The following is a 25,435-nucleotide window of genomic DNA, read 5'->3' on the forward strand; positions in this document are numbered from 1 at the left end:
TTATCTCAAGAAACATAGAAGCCAGCATTTAATGTTTCATCGTATGTGTCTTCCCATTAGTAACAACAATTTCTTTCTTATACTCTGCCCATCTGACTGGGTTGCCCCAACAAAAGTGGGGATCCCTGATTTTCCCCAGTTCACCCTTCCAGCTTTAGGCCCCTCAGGAGCTATAGGCCCTCAACCTTCAGGAACAGATGGGGGGGGGGTCATGATGGGAGCCATAAAGAAGCAGCAAGAAAGCCCTAGTACACCCCCCTCATGGAAGTTAGGATCCAAGCTAATGTATGCGCAAAAGTCTCCAGCTACAAGCCATTTACCCAAATTTCACACACTTCAAAAGATATGCCCATAGGATAGATAGCATCCCTAACTGCTCTAGAACCAAGGAGTAAAAGCAGTTGTTACCTGCAGCATGCAACTCATCCGCAAGCTCATACAGCAGTTTAAAGTTTTCTCCACTCTTCAAGCCCCGTCCTTAAAAGTAAGGTAAGAGGTTATATATGTTCAAGTTCCTTGAAATCTCTGACTCAGACTAAATACATGACCGTAATAAAGTGTTGTTGTACCCTCCACCCCACTGTCGATTTTTGCAGTGCATTCTGACAGGCACACATACACATCCCAGCCAAGGAACAATTCATTTTCCAACTGAACCTTATCAGTTTATCAGTCATATGAGACTCAAGGTCAAAATGCTCAGAGTAGGAGATAAATATCCTGCTACTGAATGGTTCTGTATTCCTTCTATCTTTTCTCTTCAGTACAGCCTGTGGGTTTTGGCTCTGTAAGTGGACATGCTCTTCAGAGTGAGGTTCTGCACTTTGCCTGGAGATCCAGCAAGAATACTGGGCTTTGTAACCATTTTATGCTCTAAGAACTTCAGTAAAATTTTACTGAAGAACTTCTGCTTCCTGTGTGTGTGTTTTCTTACACTGGAACTCCACGGGATTTCATGCTACTCTGCTACTTTTGCCCATGCCCTGTTGTGCTCTTTTCAGGCATGGAGCCAGGGGTGACTGGTTTTTGTCACCAGCCTTAACATGAATGTTGTCTGTTTGAGATTAATGTAATTATTTCTTCAGAATGATAGAGGGTTACACATTTATTTACATATCTACCATAACTGAAAAAATGGAAGAATTAGAGCATAGTAACTTGCACTTCACTCCCCCTGCTGGCTTGAGAGTTACAGCTTTCCAGTAGAGTCGTATCTCGAAAGTCGAACACCTTGTGAGTCAAAGGTTTTTGTTCCTGAACACCGCAAACCCAGAAATAAGTCTTCTGGTTTGCAAATGTTCTTTGGCACCTGAACGTCCGACGCGGCTTCTGCGGCTTCTAACTGGCTGCAGGAACTTCCTGCCACCAATCAGAAGTCGAGCCTGGGTTTCCGTTCGACTTCCGAGGTACGACTGTAATAAAGTAGAGTACTGTTTTTTGCTATTTTATTTTTTCCTGAGATAGATGTGATAAACTAGTTGTGCTATTATTGTAGTATAGGCATCCCACTTATGCACGTTCTAATCGCACATGACCATGTATATGCGCAGCACCAGTAAATAATTAAATATATAGAATCATAGCAGGAAATGGCAGCAGAGAACTGGAGAGTCCTTGTGGCTTGTGAGGAGACCCCCCCCAAAGCCCAAAGAGGACATCCGGTGAGGGCAGAGGAAGCCCCAAAGAGACTGGAGGCGCAGCGAGGCTTTGATTACGCTGCTCAGTCTCTCTGCCTAATAACTGACAAGTGGGGTAGACAACAGCAGCAGAAGCAACCACTTTTCCACGTGTCCTCCAGGTTCCAGCCAGCCCCAGAGCTCCAACTCTAATGGAAAAAAGAGGTGTGGAGAGGGAGTGGGGGAGAGAGGTGGACAGCAGGAAAATGTGTGCGTTCAGAGGCTTTTTAGAGGCTGCTCCTTTCACGGGATTTTACTTATGGGGAGGGGCCTGGAATGTAACCCCTGCATCATTGCAGGGGACACCTGTCATGCATGCAAACCGCCTTCACTGTAAAAGCAGATCACTCTTCAAACTAAGCCTTTCTAGCATTTTTATTATTCATGCTGATTACAAGACAAATGCTGATATTTACAGTTACTTTACGTCATCCAATCCCACACCACTTCAATGAACTGTACACTTTCTCATTTTCCAGCTTCCAACTACAAATTACTGGTCAGAATTCTTTAGGTATGGTAGAAGGTACAGTGGTACCTTGGTTCTCAAACACCTTGGTTCCCAAACACTGAAAACCCAGAAGTGTTCTGGTTTTTTTACATTTTTCAGAAGCTGAACGTCTGATGCACTTGTCGGCTATTGTTTCTGGGGCACCTGGACCAATCAGAAGCCGCACCTTGGTTTTCAAACATTTCAGAATGGATAAAGTTCGAGAACCAAGGTACCACTGTATTTGGCGCTTTTGTTTTTGCTTTTTATTTTGCATTTTTGTTTTTGAGGCTTTTTCAGTTAATTTGATTCTGTGACTGTGTGGAACCCAGTTCAGCTACTGATTGATTGTATGACTGCAGAAATGGATAAAAGCCCCCCATCCAAACAGTGACTATCATCAGAAGAAAATAATAATAATTCTTATTTTTATCATCTACAATACTGTATTATTTATTCTATAGCATAGTACATTGATTATTGCTTTCATTTTATGGAAGAATGGTCTCATTAGATAGTAAAATTCATGTTAAATTGCTGTTTTAGGGGTTGTTTTTAAAAGTCTGGAACAGATTAATCTGTTTTGCATTACTTTCTATGGGAAAGCGGCCCTTGGTTTTGGAATGCTTTGGTTTTGGGACTTCCGGAATGGATTAAGTTTGAGAACCAAGGTACCACTGTATAACAAAGTTTTCGTTATTTTCTACTTTGCTAGAAATTTCACCACTAGTTCATCACAATTCTAGCCAATTAGCCACTACTTACCACCTGAAACAACCACCTTCGCACTAGTCAGTTCTGGCCGATCACTTTTTGTTAACTTTTGTTCGATCCATTCAGACTGACCAGCTGGTGAAGCTGCAGATACTATTTATATCAAAAAACAAAACAAAGAAAAGACACTGAGCTTTTGAAAGGTACAAAGTCATAGCCATAAAAACGACCTCCATGCCCAAACTCTGCAGTATATGTGATATTATATATATCAGGTCATCTTACATCTTTGCATTAATACACAAAAACATGTTAAAAATTACTTACAGTCCAGTCAATAAGAACAGGAGACTCTTAATCCCAGAGTTGTATGTTCTCCACCTCTGGCCAAAGATTCCTGCAGTGCAGGGGGTTGGACTAGATGGCCCGCATGGTCCCTTCCAACTCACTTTTTGTACATTTAATTAATGGGGGGGTGGCAAACCTCAAGTAATTAAAAAGTTTAGCAGACCTAAGCTGTCCCCTTATGCCACGTCAGATCATTGCTCCATCTATGTCAGTACTAGAAGCGCTAGGAATGGGGAACTTGTGGCCCTCCAGATGTTTTTGGACTCCCAATGCCCATCAGTCACAGGGGACAGGGACAGGGGTCAATGATAATGGGAGCTGTAGTCCAGCAGCGTGTGGAAAGCCAAATGCTCCCTTCCCCAGCCCACACTGATTGGCAGCAGCTCTCTAGCATTTCAGAAAGCAGTCTTTCACAGCCCTTCCTGAAGATGACAGGGTTTGAAGTATTACTGAACTATAGTCCTTCCTCCATTTAAAAAACGCAATAAATAAAAGAAAACATCAATATGGTTATACCTCTGGATCTTAATATGAATTCATTCAAAATATACCAAGACTTAAATAGGATTTTTTATTTATTAAATTTCTATCCCACTGTTCCTCCCAAAAGAGCCCAGGGTGGCAAACAACAAGAGATTAAATAAAAACTGAAACTGAGACTGCCAGAAAGAAATGTACAGTGAGAAACAGCGAGCATCCAGCATGGTAGTAGTGCATGTAATTGTCCTTTAGGTGCAGGTAACTGATCTAGTTTACACACACAAATGCCGCCATGCGTTTTTGCCCGTCAGAAACATTAGGGCTCATATAGCAAATAAATCAACACGTGAAGTCACTAAGATGTCTGAATTATTTCTACTGGATTATTTCCAAGTATGCATGTCTATTATTACATCATGTCTATTATTACATCAAAGCAGCCAAAACTAGGTTATGAATCAGTTTACAAGTGTTTTATATGTGGTTTAATAAGTGTTGTCCTTTTACGTCTTTTACAGATAAGCCCCTGAATAAGGCTTACAGATAGGCTTACAGACTGTACACAGTTACAGATAGGTAGCCATGTTGGTCTGCCATAGTCAAACCAAAAAAAAATTCCTTCCAGTAGCACCTTAAAGACCAACTAAGTCAGTTCTTGGTATGAGCTTTCGTGTGCATGCACACTTCTTCAGATACACTGAAACAGAAGTTTCCAGACCCTTCTATATAGTGAGACTGTACAGTTATCCACAATTTAGCCTGTTGCAATTGTTGTTGTTGTTGTTACAGTATGCAGTATAGTATACTATGCAGTCCTTCATCTGAAGATCACAGGGTAGTTCACGACACGAAAATACAAAATAAGAACATAATAATTCATAATAAAACAAAAACAAGAATACAGACATTTCTAACTCTCCATAACAGAAATAAAGCACATCACCACTGCAGAGGAAGCAGCAAGGGTGAAACACCAATCAGTTTAAGATATGGTCTTGGTACGGTTATGTGATGCTTTGGCTGGGGCAAAAGTAGTGCATGCAGGTTAATGGAGCATGAGCTGTAGAAGAGACCTGGTGTGATGCATACTTTGGGGGAAGGGGAATTTTACTTTGGCAGGAAATGCATTGGGCTAATAGAATAACAAACATGCATCCTTTCCAGCATCTATGGGGAAACCTCTCCTTTTTGTTTGAATCAACTGAACCATTCAAAATGGCTTCACAATTTTGATACAGTAGTTTTACATGTAACCTGACCCAAGACGGCTACAAAAAAGAGATATCCATGTGGAATAATTAGAGGACTCTAGGAGACAAAGAGTGGCAAAGTGTAAAAACGGAAGAATTCAATAAATGCAAACTTGTGCAACTTTGTCTTTTTATTTGACAATAATGTTTTTACTCCAATTTCAACTTGAGAAGGAAAAAAACTCAGACAAACTGAACACTCACCTTTCTCTACCGTAGCACTACCACCACTTATTGATGCAGCCTCAAAGGAAGTACCTCGTACAGAGAACACCTTTATTTTTTCATCACACTTCACAGTGCACAGGGCATTTCCTACAAAAAGACCACACTTTCTGTGAAAATAAAATTGCAAACTCCAATGATCAGCTGCTTTTAGCAGAGGGCAGTAATGCTGTTGCTTAGACAAAACAATCCTTTCAGGCAGGAAAATTTAAGAGACTAAAAAATGGACTCAGAATAGGTTCACCTTCCCTGGTGTCTCAGGCATGCTGGTGTAGTGCACACCTGGCATCTCAAGAGTGAACATCGCTGTCGCTTCTGGACAGGGGGAGGGGGCACAGTGAGGGCCTGGTGGTGCAGCCAATCCAAGGTTCCTGCTGCCATGCCGGCACATACCGAGTTCCCTGCACCTCGTGCCTCCACCTCTTGGTAAGCGGCAGAGACACCATCAGGAAGCCAGGTGTGCAACACCGCCAGGCCCTGGGCACCCCACTAAGCACCACGGGACACATTCAAGTTTTCAGACAACTCATTAATACTACTACTTATTATTATTTATTAAATTTTTCTACCACCCGTCATCAGAAGATCACAGGGTGGTTTACAATATAAAAACACAAAAATACAAAGCATAGTACAAACAAAACAAAACAAAACCTTCAGTTGTGACCCTGATGGTGGAAAGGAAGAAGTACCAATAATATTATTTTTACAAAAGAGTTTAGCCACATCTACTAGACACTAAGTACAGTGGTACCTCTGGTTACAAACTTGATTCGTTCCAGAGGTCCGTTCTTAACCTGAAACCGTTCTTAAACTGAGGTACCACTTTAGCTAATGGGGCCTTCCGCTGCCGCCACACCATTTCTATTCTCATCCTGAGGTAAAATTCTTAACCCGAGGTACTACCTCTGGGTTAGCAGAGTCTGTAACCTGAAGTGTTTGAAACCCGAGGTGTTTGTAACACGAGGAACCACTGTATCTGAAAAAACATCCATTCCCTCAGCATGAAGGTACCGTAGCCATCCAACCACAAAAAATGTTTTGCACAGCAGATGCATGCAGTTCCTACTTCCATTGTACAGCCGACCTCTCCTCTGCAGGTTTACTCAGAAATACACCCCACTGAATTCCATGAGACTTACTCCCCAATGAAATGTGCAAAGGACTGAAGGCTAAGAATGAGAGACTTGTTCTATTTCAGATGTGACATTAGTCAACCAAGATCAAGCCACAGTTTCCCAGATGGAACATTTTTAATACACCGTGGCAGAAACACTGAAGCTGTTCGCAAGGAGAGAAGTGAGCAAGCAAACCCAGTGCCTGAGCTTGGGAAAATAAAACATGGTTTATTAAGTCATTAACATTACCACGTAAACCTGCTCAAAAAAATGCTCATGGCCATCCACTGACTCCATGCCTAAGAAACATTTGCTCAGAAAGTGGTGGTGAGATATGAACAAACCTGGGCAGCAACACTGAACAGGTTCACACAGTCCATGCTTAAAGCATGGAGGGAAAAAGCAGGCCAACTATCTCCATCCCCACTAACCCCCTTGCCTATCACCCACTATTCCAACACGCAGCACAAAACCTCCAGATAAAAACCTGGCAAGTCAAAGGCCTACACTGTCTAAAAGATTTCTAACATAACAACAAACCTATACCAACACAAGAAAAACAAGACAAACTCGGGGCAACCAAATACCTAGGCTAACACATCACCATGCCTTTTTAAACAATCCAACAGTAAAATCAGCAGCCACTAGGCCCTTGACTACTTTCGAAAACCTCCTGACAGCAGAGGGATACAGTAAAGGGATGGTATCCACAATATACAAAATACTGCTCCAAAATCCTACAAACCCCCTTGACGCAATCAAAGAACAATGGGAGCACAACATAGGCTTCGAAATTAACCCACCCAATGGACTAGAATGTGGTCTAAACCTCCTTCTAAGTCCATATCAGCTCGCTAGAAAAGCTAACCAATAAACTGAAACTGACATGGGGGCAAATAGAAGAGGACGCCTTCACCCCAGTATGGCTCCCCTTTATCACAGCCAACAAGATAACAACAACATAGAAATCAATCTGGCTTACCTGACCCAACAAGCCCCGTCCCCCCACAAATGCAAACAAACCTCCCTGCAGCCAACCTCGGACAACTAACCATACCCTGCTCCCTAATACATCTCACTACCAAGGAAATGTAATAAACGAGTAGTAAGAGAACCTACCATACAAGAGAATACAAGCCTCACCACCCCACCCCTCCTCTCCCCCCTCTTCTTTCCAAACCTTATACTGTACTCAACACTAATGTCTCACAACAAACGTAACTGATTTGTAAGAAAGACTGTACAACCTGAAAAAAGAGACAAAGCATGTACTTTTGTAAAAGTAAAATGAAAATATTTAATACAAATATTTTTAAAGAAACAAACAAACCTGGGCAGACTTTGTAGAAGGATGCTCACTGTGATTCTCATTCCAAGTAAATGAAGTTATGTTTTCAAAAGAATGTTACAAGCTCAGAAAGTCACAACTGCCATGAAGAAACTACTGACAAATTTGGTTTGCATTTGAAACAAGAAAAGATTAAAAGTGCTGCACTTTTAATTCCTTCAACCATACTTTACAAGTAAGTTATAAAAAGGCATCTCTCAGAAATAATTGATGCTTTTTATGTCATACTACACCTATTTGTTCTTCGGAAAGTCTGCCAGTAAGAGACCTACTGCAGTCCTAAACATGTTTCCTTGCAAGTCCCACCTCCTTTGGCGTCCAGGATCTGTTCCAGAGCCCCAGACGCGCGATGAAAAGGACACTTGACAAAGCACCACTCTGCGCATGTGCGAAGCATGATTTAGCGCTTCCGCGTGTGCTGCAAACCCAGAAGTAACCTGTTCCGGTATTTCTGGGCTTGCCGCAGACGTTGGATGAACTGGACCCTAAACAGGGCGGACTCAAAACGAGGTATCACTGTAGTATCGAATTATTTCGGTCACAGACCAGCATAAGAAAAAACATACGGATAAACTGAACATATAAGACTTAAAACAGGTAAAGAATAAACACTAGTGATTAAAAGGTGATTATATTATGCATAACTTTAACATATAGAACAAGGATAAACAGTTAAAAGCAATTATAAGGGAGGGAGGGAGCGTGAAGGAGCACAGGTCTTGCATTTTGGGCCTAGTTTGTTGTACAAACCATCCTTCAGCGAATATCCATCAAGGCAGCACAAAATCTAGCAACTGAGTATGTAACATCTGGGTAGACCAATCATTAAAACCTGGGCTGTTAAGTCTCCAATTAATTCATTATAAACCCAACACATTGTCAATGTGGTTCTTCTCACCTGTATGTTTACAAGAGATGATGAAAGAGGCAGAAAAAAAGATATTGGGGGGGGGGGGGCAGACATTGCTAGTAATAGATAAGCACAAATAACTGTAGAAGGAAATTATTAGAAGGTACATCAAAACCTAGAAGCAAACCATCAGTCTTTGAAGGCAAGGGAACACTGACAAAAGGAAGGGAATAAATCCTGCCATAACAAATTTAGAAGCCATAGAAGCTAATGCTTTCATGTCCAAATTAAATTATGAGATCAGACAAGCACGATAAGGCTAGACAAATAAGGGCAGCAAAATAATTAGGGAAAGTCAATTAAATATTACAAATAATCGTATCAATGTCTCACTAACGAAAAAAGATAACCCTATGGATTACTGAAATCAGAACTAATGTAACCCATATTAAATAAAAGGAACTAACTGAATGGCTTACAGTTTGCAAAATCTTATCAGAAATGCATTAACAGGAATACAATACATGTCAGCAGATTCTGTTAATTAAGAAGCTATATCTGGTTTCTTGGGACTTTGAACTACAATCCTGCAGTACTAGGGATGATCCTATTAGTTGCGTCAGAAAAGCCATTTCCACTTTTCCTGTTACCAAAGCGATGTTAGATGCCCTAATGCAAACCTCTATAACAGATTGAGGTTGAATCCTGACAAGACAGAAGTACTGTTTTGGGGGGATGGGGTGGGCTGGTGTGGAGGACTCTTTGGTCCTGAATGGGGCAATTGTGCCCCTGAAGGACCAGGTGCGCAGCCTGGGAGTCATTTTGGACTCACAGCTGTCCATGGAGGCTCAAGTCAATTCTCTATCCAGGGCAGCTGTCTACCAGCTCCATCTGGTACACAGGCTGAGACCCTCCCTGCCCGCAGACTGTCTTGCCAGAGTGGTGCATGCTCTGGTTATCTCCCGCTTGGACTACTGCAATGCACTCTACGTGGGGCTACCTTTGAAGGTGACCCAGAAACAACAACTAATCCAGAATGCGGCAGCTAGACAGGTGACTGGGAATGGCCATCGAGACCATATAACACCAGTCCTGAAAAACCTACATTGGCTCCCAGTACGTTTCCAAGCACAATTCAAAGTGTTGGTGCTGACCTTTAAAGCCCTAAACAGCCTTGGCCCAATATAGCTGAAGGAGCGTCTTCACCCCATTGTTCAGCCCAGACACTGAGGTCCAGCTCTGAGGGCCTTCTGGTGGTTCCCTCACTGCAAGAAGTGAGGATACAGGGAACCAGGGAGGGGGTCTTCTCGGTATTGGCGCCCGCCCTGTGGAATGCCTTCCCATCAGATGTCCAGGAAATAAACAACTATCTGATTTTTTGAAGACATCTGAAGGCAGCCCTGTTCAAGGAAGTTTTTCATGTCTGATGTTTTATCGCAGCATTATTATTATTATTATTATTATTAAACCATTAATTCTGTTGGTAGCCGCCCAGAGTGGCTTGGGAAACCCAGCCAGATGGGCAGGATATAAATAATTGTTTTATTATTATTACTATATATGGTATACAGACTGACAACACTCACCTGCATAAATTGTCCTCACAAATGTGTCAGGAGACTTTATTTCAATTATGTCTGAGACAGGAGCAACATCAAGCTTAGCTGCCACTCTGGGAAGAAGATTCTAAACAAACGAAACAGATAGAAGCAAATGTTGCTAACAAGTTATAAACTTGCATAACGTTGACTACTACTCTAGTTTTATTGCTAAAAATTACAAATTGAGACAATACACTAAACACGTATCTGGCAAATGAAAATAATGGAAGCGCTATAGAAGCAGCACACTAAATGTTTTAGAAAAGTCCTGGATATATCAATATGCAATAATTACAAGTCATAATTTATAAATTAGTTTAGGGATCAATCTCTCTGGAACAACAGATTTGTGGTGGATGTCATATATGCTCACCTTCCCAAAAGCAGATGCCCCGGCACAGATGTGGGTGTAATTAAACTGCTTCTGGGCTGCCAGAATCAATGGAGTCAGCTCCTCTGGGGATGAAACATATTGGTCAAAACACCTTATATTTTCCATCACAGTGGTGACTGCAGAGAATCTTAATGACAAGCAAATGAGTCTCACCGGGCAGAAATCCTTTGTATGCATCATGCTGCGAGACAAGAACTTTCACAACCCCTTGCACTTTGCTCAGCTCTTGAGCTACCTGCAATGAAAAGGTTTATTATCACTATTTGTGCATGCAAAACCTTACTGCTGTGACCAGATGTTACTAGCAAGAGTGGTAAATAAATAGTAAGAGAAGACTCCCTGGGCTGAAAGAGCGTGAGGGGGGGAAAGAATGAGGCATTCTGCTTTAACACTCTCACTCTCTCTGAAGTGTCATTCAGACACATGCTTCAACATATACTTTATTTTGGCTGAAACCAGCACCCAAGCACCAAGAGTCGAATTGCTTTCCAAATGCGAAATTAGCATAGCACTCAAAAAAATCAACCAGATTTTGATTGATATATGCAAGTTTGAGATTCTCTTTGCCAAACTAGTTAACCATTTTTACTAGACAAATCCTTAGATTTTGTTTTTTTGTAATTTTTCAACTTTATCATGGTGGTTGTAGATAAGAGAAGCTGCTTTTACAATTCCCAAACCCAGCATATATTTGTATTTAAGCATACATTATATAAGGACATCAATCCATTACTAGGTGATTTGCATGCCTATAAACAACTGGATATATCAGTCGCTCAGAGAAATAAAAGCCAATGGAACAACTGTCATAAACATGGTCTCATTTATCATCACTAATAAGGTGCCTATCCTGAAAAGAAAAAAAATGATATTTGGGCAGTCTTTTAAAAAAGATCAGGCATGACTATGTTCCACTGATCTGAATCCCCACCCCTCCTTCCCTCAAGGCAGGATACAAATATTTTAAACAAATAACAAGTTCAGAATACAGAAAGCATACTTCCCTTCCTCCTCCCCTTTTCAATGTTTTTACCTTTTCACAATTGGAGCCAGCTACTAAACATGAAACGTCCCCTCCAAGACGCTTTGCCGCAGTGATGGTATTTAATGTAATAGGTGAAACAGCCTCATTTGTGTGTTCGGCTATTACTAGTGTACTCTGAAACCGGTGAAGCAAGGAGACCTTTAAAACAAGAGAAGGGGGAAGAGGGTTTAACAAAAACACTTGTAGCTCTTAAATTCAACTAACCTGTTGGTGAAGTTAACATTGCAGGCATATGCACCTTCATATCAGATGTCCTTGCAGAATCTCTGAGTTTTGAATGATATGGTATGAAACCACATAAGTCAGCAATCTTATCTTGACCAATTTTCTGACACTTCTGCCCAATCCCCTCTGTTTAACTAGGATTGTCCATGCCCCAAAGCCCCTTGTAATCCAGATGCTAAGGACATACCAGAAACAGCTGGGGGCAAAACATACTCAGACAGCACAAGCCAGAAGGTGCAAGTTCTTACATTAGTTGTTCCAAATCCTCCCTTCAAACCTTTACCCCAATATCTATACAGCACAAAGATGCTCCTCCCCTTGCTGGAGCTCTAGGGCCAAAGGTTTCTTCCCTAACTTGGTGGGTCTTTCTCCCCAACACTCCCCAACCAATGTGCAGATTCCACTCACTATTCTCAACTGACATTTGCAATACACGCTTAGCATACACAGGAGGTGTCACTGAACTCAATTTATGCAGTCATCCAAGACAATTTGTTATATGCAACAATGAATTAGGCTACAATTTGTAACTATGATCAGAAGTGTAAAAGTTCCTGTAAAATTCTTCATGTTCCAACTTAAGTATATTAAATCACATCAAGGAGTCAAGGATTTTTAAATCATTGAGGTGAATTGCCAGTAACAAATTACTTACTGCCAATATATATCAAAAACCATATTTTTGATTATGTTTCATAAATCATTTTTCATAAAAGTTACAAGCATGTATGGACTGTTTGATTAATAAATCCATGCTTTCATGGCAAAAAGCCCACACTTGCTAAAATTTATAGTCCGGTCACAAGCAAAATGTGCAGAACCACTGAAAGATTAGAGTTTAAGATTCCAAAGTAAAATGTGTTTGTTGGAGGGAACATACAGTCAGAGGAATGGTTGTTATAGGATAAGCTTCAGTCTTCCTGTAACAAGTTTTGTGCATAGATAATTATCTATTTACCAAAAAAGCATAATGTAAACTTCTTAAAATAAATCCGAAGAAGCAGAAATGCTCTTTGTAACTTAGTCATTTAACAGGGCAAAGGAGGGTTTGATTTATTAATATTTCTGAGATTACATAAAAATAAATCAACCTCTTCACTGTTCCTTCATGTGGAACATAACAAGGACTTTCCATTCATTCATTATTATCATCGGCTCATGCAAAATGTTTTTTTTAAAAGTGTTCAAAGAATTGAGCCTTCCCTTGGCAAGTGTGCTGTGAACTTCCATTTAAATCTGGTGGCATACCTATTTATAGCATGCTCCAAACCCAAGATCTGCCAGGATGAGCGAGTTTGGAACAGGCAGATCTACAGCTGAGCCCAGGCTGAAGTTATTCATGTCAGTTCAGCTGGAGATGCTGTGGGGTAAGTCCTCTATACCAGCTCAGCCAAAGCCAGTTGAACCAAAGCCAGGTTAAGTCCCGCAAAAGGATGTCCCAGGAAGAGGAGGCTTGGACAGCGCAGGGACAGACTTGAACCTATTCTAAACCCCTGTGCTGGGTTGCTAGGTCATGTGACTGAGGACCCATTTTCAGGTTGTTCCTTGCTCATAGAATAATGGAACTGTAGAGTTGGAAACAGTGTTAGAAACTCAGATATATAAGCTAGGTGCCAAATGGCTCCTTAAACCAGGATTAGAGTCACCAAAATGGAATGCCTAATTGCCATTTTGGGGCCAGACGGTTTGAAAAGCATATTTTTCAATACAACTTTTTGTTTCCTGAAATTCATTTTGATTGTGCAGAGAAAATCTAATGGATAGAATTCTATAGGGTGTGTCACTAGTGTGTGAAAACAGTCCAGATCCAAGGATCCCTAGGCATGCACCTCCAGATGGCGAAGAGGTCATGCGCCATCCTGGCACCCAGGCATCTTCACTTGGTCACAGGTGCCAATAGCCAGGTTCAAAATGCACCTGGTGGAGACTTCCGGAGGCGGCGCGAACGGCAATGGCTGCCAGCTCCTGAACGGGAGAGGGTAGCTCCGCTGAAACGGGTCGCCCGCTACGGCGAAGCGGGGACCCATCCAGAAAAACCACAGGCAGCAGAAGCCTGTGGTCCTGAGACCCGGCGGGCGCCAAAAGCAGCCCCTAAAACGACGAAGGGACCCCGTAAGGGGCTCCGGACCGCGGAGGGGGTAGCGGCGCTGTGGGTCGTTGCGCGATCAACGGAGCGAAGCCGCGTCGCTGTTGCCGGTGAGCGCTGACCTTTCTTCTTGAAACTGCTAACTTTGGAAAGCAACAACCCGTGAGTAATTTGGACACTATATTTCTAAAGCCTCTAAAAATTGTGAATTTGGCTGAAAGCGGAGTGACGAAAAACAGGAAGTCCGTCTTCCGCTGACACTGAACTTGAAAGTAAAGAGCAGGAGGAGTGGAGACAAAGAGTAATTTTTTGCATTGACTGATCTGGCATCTATTTAAACTGTTGTTTCTGGCTGATTTAAAGACTTTAAGTGGCTGTTTTTTGGACCTTCATTGAGACAAGGGTACCTGTCTTCTGTTGATCTATTGGATTTACAAATAAAAGTAAGAAACCCAGGTACTGGAGCTGCCTGAGTAACTGAGCAGTCAGCCTGCAAGCTTTGGATACTTTGAATCTGAACTTTGGAACATACTGAGTTTGAATTTGTTACTTTGAAACACTTGTGGTCTAAGCACTTTTGGAAACAATGTTTGGCTTTAAGTTTTAACTCTGCTAAAACTTATCTTTGTGAAGATCTTTGGAGATCAATTCAGACTTACTAACTTTAATTGGATTGGACTTCCTCCCCAAAGACATTCTAAGCTCCACCTAGAGGATTTTTGGATCTACAGCAGTGACTTTGTTTTACTTTCTCTTTCCCGGCCTCCTGTTTGAGTGTTACCATCTGGGCTCTTATTTTCTCATGGGAACAATTCAGTTTGACCTTGGCTTTTAGATAACTTTGGAATGAGTGGAACAAGAAAAAGGGGAAGAACCAGACAAACAACGTTAACTTTACCGACAGTCTCACAGCGTAGATCATCTGTGCCTGCTTTGCCTACTACTTTGCCTCCTGAGGCAGAAGCGGCCTCCCTGCTACAATCAGGGGAGGGAGAAACTGAGGAATTACAACTGGAAGATATGGCCTCAGGAGCAAGTGGCACTATTTTGGAGAAAATTTTTGAAAAATTGGAGGCTCTGGACAGAAAGGCTGACCAGCAATCAGCTAAAATTGACTTAAACACAGAAAGTTTAAATAGACTAACTGGACAAGTTGCACAGAATGTTCAATCTATTGGAGAATTGAAGGAGGCTGTAGGTGAAAATCGGAAACTGGCGGAAGACACTAGCCAAAGATTGGGACAGCTTGAAAAAGAAGTAAGACCACTCAGCAAACAAGTAGGAGAACACCAGATCTACTTTTCCATGACAGAACTTCGGAACAGGGAGGCCAATTTAAGGATACGCTCAATTCCAGAAGTGGAAGAAGGTAACTTAACTGAGTTCCTTACCAAGGAATTTTCCAAGTTTTGGAACTTAGAAGAAAAAGACTTTAAAATACTATCTGCTTTTAGGCTTGGAAGACTTATAAAGAAGGAGAAGCCCAGAGACTGTTTGATAATATTGAGATCAAAGGAGGAAAGGGACAAGATTCTAGGCCTGCACTACGGAAAGTCACTGGATATTTTGGACAAAAGAATTGAAATTTATAAGGATATTCCTAAACAGCTGTTGGATCTTCGAGCAGACTACTCGGAATTAGTAAAACTGCTAAGGAGCAACTCAATCATCTTCAGGTGGGAGTTTCCCCAAGGTTTGTCGTTTACTTTCAGAGGGAGGAAGATTAAAATTAGAACGCCGGAGGATAGAGACAAGTTTTTGGTGGCACACGGAGAAGATCTTCACAAGGGACTTGGATTACCCCCAGGGCCTGAACCTCCGGGGGTTCCTGCACCCTCGGACCCCCAAAAATCTGACAATAAGGTACCCCCACAGCAAGAATAACCAGATATATTCAGGATGTCTCTGCAACTTTTGAGCTGGAACATAAATGGCTGTAACATTCCAGGAAAAAGGAGAAAAATCTTTCACATTTTAAAAAAGGAACATTTGGACATTATTTGCTTACAGGAAACACATGTGACCAGGCTCCACAGAAAAGTGTTAATAAATAAAAGACTTGGTCAGGAATTTATATCTTCGGATACAGTTAAAAAGAGAGGTGTGGTAATTTATGCAAAAGAGAGCCTTTCACCTAAATTTCTGTTTAAAGATGAGCATGGAAGAATTTTGGCGATAGAAATACAACATCAAGGGGAAAAAATACTAATATTAGGAATTTATGCTCCAAATGAAGGAAAATCGGAATTCTATAAGAAGTTGCATGAGACCATGCTGGACTATCTGGACTACAACAACATCATTATGATGGGAGATATGAATGGAGTTGTATCAACCAATATGGATAAGTCACAGAGCCAAAAAATTACTAAAGATGGGAGACTACCAAAGACCTTCTTTGAAATGACAGACAATATGGATTGGATTGACATTTGGAGAGTGAGAAACCCCTTGGGAAGGGAAGGAACATTTTTCTCTGAAGCCCAACTGACTTGGACAAGAATCGACCAGATATGGATAACTAGAGGTCTGGCACCTAAGATCAGAAAGGTGGAAATCTGCCCAAAGACATGCTCCGACCATAACGCACTGAGAATGGACATGACATTGATTCCAACCGGTTCCTTCAGATGGAAGATGAATGATGGCCTGTTTAGAGATCAGGAGATCACTAAGAAGGCCCAAAAAGCCCTAAAGGATTATTTTGAGATCAATATGAACACCACAGTGGAAAAAAGAACTATCTGGGACGCAAGTAAGGCCGTGATGAGGGGGTTCCTGATACAACAGAACACAGTAAAGAAAAGGAAACAAAACGAAAGGAAAGATAAAATTTTGGAAAAAATCAAGGAGTTGGAGAAGAAGTTAAGACTTAATCCGAAGTCCCAGCCGATTCTGAGAGAAATCAAACTTTACCAAGCACAATATTGTAAACTGATAAATCAGGAAATAGAATGGAAAATCAAATTAATGAAACAAAAAACTTTTGAGTCGGCTAATAAATGTGGAAAACTGCTAGCTTGGCAGTTGAAGAGGAGACAAAAGTTAAACACAGTGACAAACTTAGAGATTGAAGGAAGATGTATCCAGAACCCCGGAGAGATTAGAAAGTGTTTCCAGAGATATTTCAAAAAATTATATACTCAAGGGCCACAAGATGAAGCAGCGATTAAACAATTTCTAAAGACAAATGGACTGGCAAAGTTGTCAGAAGAAAATAGATCAATTCTGAATGGCAAAATAACACGACAAGAGATTGAGCAGGCCATCCAAAATATGAAACAGGGCAAATCACCAGGACCAGATGGGCTGACCTCCAAGTACTATAAGACATTGAAAGACTATTTGATACAACCACTGATGGAGGTCAGCAATGAAATTTTAGAGGGGAAGAAGGCGCCAGAATCGTGGAAAGAAGCTTTCATCACATTGATACCAAAATCGGAAACTGAAAAGACACAGCTTAAGAACTACCGTCCCATCTCCCTTTTAAATGTGGATTACAAAATATTCGCAGACGTTTTGGCAAGTAGATTCAAGAGGGTTTTAAACAAAGTAATCCATAAAGACCAGGCAGGCTTTCTCCCAGGTAGACATATGTCTGCCAATACAAGGAACATTATAGATATATTGGAGCTTTTACAAACAGACATAAATACTAAAGCTGTTTTAATTTTTATAGATGCGGAGAAGGCCTTTGATAACATATCCTGGAAGTTTATGAAAGGGAACCTAAAAGAAATGGGAGTGGGCCGGGGGTTTGAGAATGGGATTGATGCAATATATTCAGAACAAAAGGCTAAACTGATAGTTAACAATGTGGTTACAGAAGAGTTTAAAATTGAAAAAGGAACACGACAAGGCTGTCCGATTTCCCCGTTACTATTTATCTCGGTCCTGGAGGTGCTCTTGAACACGATTAGAGGGGACAGGTTGGTGGAAGGGATACAGGTCGGAGCGAAACAATACAAACTTAAAGCGTTTGCAGATGACTTAGTTCTGACATTACAGGAGCCAGAATCTAGTACGAAAAGAGTACTACAACTAATCCAGGATTTTGGTCGGGTGGCGGGATTTAAACTAAATAAGCAAAAAACCAAGGTGTTGGGAAAAAACTTGACAGATATTGAGTCGGAACGGTTTCAGAGAGAGACAGAGTTAACTGTGGTTAAGAAAGTTAAATACCTAGGGGTAAACATAACAGCAAAGAATTTGAGTCTGTTTAAAGATAATTATGAAAAATGTTGGTCTGAAATTAAGAGAGACTTGGATAGCTGGTCAAAATTGAAACTTTCATTGTTAGGTCGAATAGCTGCTATTAAGATAAATGTATTGCCAAAAATGTTATTTTTGTTTCAGACATTGCAGATTGTAGATAAAACGGAGTGCTTCCGGAAGTGGCAGAAAGATATCTCCAAATTTGTCTGGCAGGGCAAAAAGCCCAGAATTAAGTTTAAGATATTAACGGACGCAAAAGAAAGAGGGGGCTTTGCCCTGCCAGACTTAAAGTTGTACTATGAAGCCGCAGCTTTCTGCTGGCTAAAAGACTGGCTACTTCTGGAGGACACGGATGTGCTGGATTTGGAAGGTTTTAACAATGCATTTGGATGGCATGCATATTTATGGTATGACAAGGTTAAGATCAACAAGGTCTTTAAGAACCATATTGTCAGAAAAGCAATATTTAATGTCTGGACAAGATACAAAGACTTATTAGAAAACAAAACACCGAGGTGGCTGTCACCTTTGGAGGCCAAGGCCCGAAAAAGACCCAATATGGAGGCCAATTGGCCAAAATATTGGGAAATACTAGAAAGGGATGGAGACAATTGGAAACTGCAGAGTTTAGAGAAAATGAAAGATAAAGTGCGAGACTGGTTACACTATGCTCAGATTAAGGAAGTGTTTAAGATTGATAAAAAGTTAGGATTCCAGGTGGAGAAATCGAAACTGGAGACAGAACTGCTAGAACCTAAGACCAAGGTACTTTCAAAAATGTATAACTTGCTGCTGAAATGGAACACACAAGACGAATTGGTTAAATCGGCTATGATAAAGTGGGCCCAGGATATTGGGCACAACATTATGTTTGAGGACTGGGAAAGGTTATGGACTATCGGGCTGAACTTCACAGCATGTAATGCTCTGAAGGAAAATGTAATGAAAATGATATATAGATGGTACATGACCCCAGTGAAATTGGCTAAAATATACCATTCGTCTGATAACAAATGTTGGAAATGTAAGGAAAATGAAGGAACATTCTTTCACCTCTGGTGGACCTGCCCTAAAGTGAAGGCCTTTTGGGAAATGATATATAATGAGTTAAAAAAGGTATTTAAGTATACCTTCACCAAGAAACCAGAGGCCTTCCTTCTGGGCATGGTCGGCCAGAACGTGTTAAAGAAGGATAGAACATTTTTTATGTACGCTACAACGGCGGCAAGGATACTTATTGCTAAGAGCTGGAAAACCCAAGATCTACCAACACTGGAAGAATGGCAGATGCAGCTGATGGACTATATGCAACTGGCTGAGATGACTGGCAGAATCCGCGACCTGGGAGAGGAGAGGGTTGAAGAAGACTGGAAGAAATTTAAGATTTATTTACAAAAGTACTGTAATTTGGTTGAATCCTAACAAGGAAGCCAGAGCAGAAATAACTGTCTACCATTAAATTATAATTTTTTATTTGAGTTTAACCTAAATATTGCACTTAAGAGTATAAACAAGATGATAATTTGCTTGGAAAATTCGTTTTTAATGATGAGAGTGGAAGCGGGAGACGTGAGGGAGTCCGCAATAGAATGAAAAGATGTTATGAAACCTATTTTGTTTGTTAAATATGTATCTGTAAAAAATCTTAATAAAAATTTTTATAAAAAAAAAAAAAAAAAAAACAAAATGCACCTGGTGGAGACTTCCGGGTCGGCGCCATCGCCGAATGGCGGGCTCCCTCCGAGCTCCGGAGGGAGCCTGCTCGGCAGGGGCTGGGTCCTACCGCACCGGCGATGCGGGGACCCTTAAAAACCACGGCCACGGAGGCCGTGGACATGGAGACTCGGCTGGCACCGTCAGCGCCCTCTCGATTCGTGAAGGAGCCTTTTTAAAGGCTACGGATCGGGTGCCGGGGAGGAGCGTGGTGCTTTGAGTCCTCTGCTATCCCTGCCGAGCGCAGCCGCATGCCATCCGGCGGAGAGCGCTGACTTCTTCTATTGAAAATTTGGACCCAAAAGAAGAACCCGTGAGTAATTGGAATATGGACTAAAAAGAGGGATAAATTTTTAGAATTTGGAGCGAACGGGGGAGGTGGAAAAAAGGAAGTCAGCCCCCCCCCAAATTGTAGAAGAGCCAAAACAAAGGACTGGATAACTAAGATCGAGAAGAACCTTATCTTGCCGAACTAGCAACTTCGCGAGGGAAATTTATAAGATTGAGCTGGAGGAGAAAAGTGGAATTTGTATTAAAAAGTAACCCCCCCGGAATCCCTGGAGCGATTCGTGAAAATGCCTGGAGAAGAACAACGGAGGTTTTGACAGCTGTCAAAGAGCTGTCAAAACGGAAGAATGAAATTGAGACTTTGTTATGAGGACTTTGCCGGCTACATTTGTTATAAATTGGAGATAAATTGTTTCAAATAAGGATTTATAAGTTATTTGGACTGGCGGATGTGATCTGGAAGGGAACTTTGTTATTGTAATCCACCTAGAGGAGCTGAGGGACATTGCATGTGTTTTCGACGGGAAACTTGAACAGTTGGATAGAACTTTTAATCTCCTGGGAAACTGCAGAAATGGAACATTATTTTGTCTACAGAGGCCTACACTTTACTGGAAACAATGGATTAATCTGTTGAAAAATGAAAGGAACATGATGTAATGTTTTGCTCCTGAATAACAAGCCTCTGTAGAGACACTAGAAGCCTTTGGAAAAAGAACATTTCTGTGAGGGAACAGGGAAGTAAAAAGGAGGAGAGTGATTGACAAGAACAAGGAAACAACAAGAACTGGACAGAATTGGAGTGGGAACATTTGGGATATCCAGATTTGACAAGCTTATGGATATAAAATTGGAGTTTATACTCCTGGATATAAAAATCTGGATAGAAGAAATGGGCCCCCTTTGATAGACTCCTTCTATGATTGGACATCTGTAATTTTAAAAATGCCAGAAGTTTAATATATGCCATTTTAAAAAAAAAAGACCGGTAAAGAACCAGAGGGATGTGGGTTTAGTGAAAGGTGGGTTCATCAGGAAGACACTAGAAGTGGAGGGATAGGAGGAACGCAACAGGGAAAGAGGGGAGGGAAATTTGGAATCCAAAGGTTGTAAAATTATTGTTTGTTTTTATTCTATCTTCATCTGTATTATATTTGAAAGGGGGGAACTCATGGAAGGGAATAGGTCGACCTTAGGGGATGGAAATTTGGATAAATTGAGTTATTGATGATGAGTGTATTTTGGGAATAAGAATTTGTTGAATATTATTGCTTTTTTGGAAGATTTGGAACACAAGAGGGGGTGGGGAGGGGAAGTCCTGGATATTGGAAAAAGTTTATGAATTGGATTTTATTTGTTTTAATTTGGAAAACCTTAATAAAAATTATTTAAAAAAAAAAACAAAATGCACCTGGTGAATTTCCAATGTTGGGTGGAAGGAACCCTGGGGGTCATCTAGCCCAGCCCCCTACAATGAAGGAAAATCAATGGCTCCGTGACAGGTGGTCATCCAACCTCTGCTTTAAAGCTTCCAATGAAAGACAGTCCAGAGCTCTATGTTCCCCAGAGCACAGACTGAGACTTCCCTTGCCTCCAGTGTGAACCCTGCCTTGCACTATATTACTCCCTAGTTGGGCATAGCTGCATCATAGAGCACAAACACTGCACAGCCATAAGGCCCACTGGACGACCCTGGGCCTGCCCCTCTCTCTCATCTGACCTACCCTCAGTGGATGGCTGTGAGGATGAGATGGAGGGGGAAGAGCGGGCGGAGAGAACCATGCATGCTGCCTTGAGCTCATTGGAGAAAAGATGTGATATAAATGTAAAGAATAAATACCGTAGATTCCGGCGTATAAGACGACTTTTTAATCCCAGAAAAGAGGTTAAAAAGTCGGGGGTCGGGGGCCACCAGGTGGCGCATTGGAAGATGGCCGACAATAACATCTCTCCGACCCACACGAGGTAATTAAGAGGCTGCTATGGGAAGTATGCAGCCTTCCCGGGCCCCCCAAGGAGATGGGGGGGACTGCCTTGCCAGCGGTGTCCATAATTCACCCCTGGATTCGAAAGAAGGGGGTGCGGAAACTTGGCACAAGCCCTCGGGTGAAGTCGGCTCTTCCTGACGCTGTCTCCAATCAGCGCACTGGTTCGCTTTAGCTCGAAATATACAATTGGAAATAATATATAATTGGAAAGAAGCTAAAGCACATACATCAAGCGAAGAGCGGGAGTAAAGACTGCTGATTAATGGATCTCTGTGAGCGGAGCGATGGGCGGGACAAATAAATTAAGTGATGAATCACCATTAAGAGACTGGTATGTTTGGAGTGAAACGGAAAGGGGGTGGAGGAAAAAACTTTTCTTTTCTTTTTTGCCTTATGTGAGTATTAATAACCCTCCACCCCAGAGAGAAGAATCGTTGCAATTTATTAATCACAAGCAGGAATTCAAGAACTGTGTGGAGTGGATTATAGATTAAAGAGAGGATTGGTAAACATCGGAGAACGGAGGAAAGTTTTATGACGCAGTTTTAAATGGCGTCTCGCTAAGACAGGCTTGCCTAAGAAGGACGGGGGGAGGAGGACCAGAGTCATCGGAGTGTGAATGGTGATCGGAATGTGATCTAGACCTGGCAGAGCCCTCTGAGATATGCTTGGCAAGCCTGAGAAAATCAACGGACAGACTGAGGGAAAGTTCTTTACGGAGGTGTGGAAATGGCGTCTGTCCTTATGTGATATGATTTTTGGAGAGTGTAAAACCCACACAGAGGATGTTTGTTTTCAACCCGCTTGTGAAGATTATCAGAGATCGCATAGAAAGGAATATACGATAACAAGAAGAAGATGAGGAAAGTAACAAAGAGACTATCTGGACAGAACTGGATAGAACTGTCTAATTAAAGCAGCAATATAAGTGATGCTTGGTCCCCTGTTCGGAGCTTGAAGTATGGGTACCCCCAACAAAAATTTAAAAATCTGGCTGTATAATTTGGAACTAATGTGATTTGGAAATAATGTGATTCGATTGGCCTGTTAATAAAAATTATATTGTTTGTATAAAAAAAGTCGGGGGTCGTCTTATACGCCGGGTACTACCTCCGAGGCAGCAGTGGGTGCCGGGTGGCTTCCTCTTGGCACGGAGACCGCCACCTGCTGCTGCTTTGGAGGCTGCCGAAGCTGCCGCCGCCGCAGCGGGCGGCGGGCTCTGCACCGCGCCAGGCGGCTTCCTACTGCCCGGCATATAAGACTAATCTTATATCACCTAATACGCCGGAATCTACGGTATATATTTTATCCATCAAATTTCCACACTTAGATGATCATATAGAAATAAAATCAAACATTTTAGCTATTCCAATGTCTTTAAACAATTTTTAAAAGCAACAATGCTGTTGTTTCAATGCTGTTCTTCTCCTTAGCTCAGATTCTTTAAATCTTTCTGAATATCTTTCTGGAGATGCCTGAAGTGGAATTTTGGCCAAGCAGCACTTTGGACATGGTTTACTTGGCACACAGATCCTCACCGATTCCTTCTCACTATCTCTTTCCCTGAACATTTTTATTACTGTCAGGGGCTCAGGAGCAGAGGCACAGGAGAGGGAGGAAATGGAGAGCGAGGGGGAGGAATCCGAGGGGAGCGTAAGCGATGACAGTGGTCCGAGGAATTCCCTGAGTCTCTCCAGCGAATCGGAAGATTCACAGAAGGGGGCGCCCATGGCCAGAGCAAGGGGGTGCCTAGGGGGACACCCCAGGAAGCAGGGGCCAGAGGGGACTCAGAGAGCAGCAGTTGGAAATCAGGACCAGCTTCCCCACCAGAGCGCAGTGGGGGGGAGGAGTCCCAGGTATCGGGATCAGGCTGCTCACCACCAGCGAGAGGAGATGAGTCAGGACTGACCACGCCTCCATCGGAGAGCGCGGAAACGGTCGAGAGGAAGGTTGGAGGCTGGGCGCGCGCGCCAAGTTCAAATGCACAGCAGGTAGCCCGGATAGGGAGCCAGGTCCTAAAGCCCGCCGGAAGGAGGGACAAGAGTCAGGGGGGTCAGCGTCAGAAGAGTCCAGAAAGGAGGAGACCCCGGGGGGCAGAAGGACCCAGAGGAGGAAAGAACAACGGAAGAGGTGGAGTAAGGCTAGAGTCTTAAACTGGTGTACAGGGGGCGGAGACTCAGACGGAGCTTCGTCGGTCTAGGTTCTAGACGTAGAGCTGCACGCTGCGGCTTGTAAATGGAAACTGAACTTCAATAAAGACTTTTGTACATTACAACCGGCTAGCGTTGGTCCTCTGTGAGCTGGGACCTGGAGGCAGCTCTGACAGTAAGCTCCGTCTGCATACACCTCGCAACGTGAGTGGACGCAGCGAGGGGCGAAGATTGGTGCTTCGCGAGCTCACAAAAGCAAGACAGGATGACTACCGAAGAACGAATGGTAGCCCTGCAAAATGCAGTGACACAACTTAACGCGGAGATACTAGCATCCAGGAAGAGGGAAGAAGATACTGCTGCTACCTGCAGGGATCTGCAAGCCAGGTTGGAAATGCTTACTAAGCAGGGGCTACCGGGACCCAAACCAGAGGGGATTGGGCTGGGAAAGAGAGGAGGCAGCCTGGTGTCTCATTTCGATGGGAGTCTGCAGCAGTACCCTAACTTCCGAGCAGACGTGGTGTTTGCGCTGCAGTTGCTGGAGAAAGACTTTAGAGATGAGTCGGAGAAGGTGGGGTTTATATTAACTCATCTCCATGGAGAAGCTAAAGCGTGGCTGCGCAATTTGTGGAGAGATAAGGATCCGGCGCTCCAAAGTGCGGATGCCTTCATTAAAGCGATGGATGCGTGTTTTTTATCAACAATAGATGTAGATATCGCCAGAAAAGAGGTACATGGACTGAAACAAGGGAGAGCCACTGTAAGGCAGTATCATTCCCGCTTTTTTGCATTGGTCAATGCGCTGGGATGGGAGAAAGATTCAGCTGCAGTCAGAGACCTTTTCTGGGAAGGGTTGAATGGAGCTGTGAAAGACAAAATTGCAAGGGGGGAACGACCCCAGAGCACTCAGGAGGTTGTCCAGAGGGTGCTGACGGTTGGGGTGCGTCTGGAAGAACGTCCATGGAGCAAAGACGAAGGGCGTTGGGGACGCACGCCGGCGAGAGCACCTCCCTTCTTTCCCAGGGATGCAGCGCGCGCTCAATCCACGCCTCCGCTGGGAGGGGGAGAGGAACAGATGGAGACCGGTGGTGCCAGGGCTCAGTCAGCAACCAGAGCCCTAACACCGGGAGCAGTCAAAGCGAAGCCTCCTAGAGGGAAAAGGAAGTGTTACATCTGCAACAGTGCTCAGCACATGGCGAAAGAGTGTCCCCAGAGGCTCCACAAGCAC

The 25,435-nt window shown here is 42.6% G+C and overlaps 1 protein-coding gene across 1 annotated transcript in view; it reads right to left on the bottom strand.

Moving 5' to 3' along the window:
* Positions 1–25,435, bottom strand: part of ETFA (electron transfer flavoprotein subunit alpha) — a 51,350-nt gene that overhangs the window by 16,348 nt on the left and 9,567 nt on the right. The window contains exons 2-8 of the mRNA XM_081925763.1: positions 11,528–11,677; positions 10,648–10,729; positions 10,474–10,556; positions 10,086–10,185; positions 5,163–5,273; positions 2,932–3,033; positions 409–477 (exon numbers count right to left, since the gene is read on the bottom strand). Coding sequence (XP_081781889.1) covers positions 409–477; positions 2,932–3,033; positions 5,163–5,273; positions 10,086–10,185; positions 10,474–10,556; positions 10,648–10,729; positions 11,528–11,677 — 697 coding nt within the window. The remainder of the gene's footprint in view (positions 1–408; positions 478–2,931; positions 3,034–5,162; positions 5,274–10,085; positions 10,186–10,473; positions 10,557–10,647; positions 10,730–11,527; positions 11,678–25,435) is intronic.

Source organism: Podarcis melisellensis (genome assembly GCF_964234715.1).
Source record: "Podarcis melisellensis genome assembly, chromosome: 9".
Lineage (NCBI taxonomy): Eukaryota > Metazoa > Chordata > Lepidosauria > Squamata > Lacertidae > Podarcis > Podarcis melisellensis.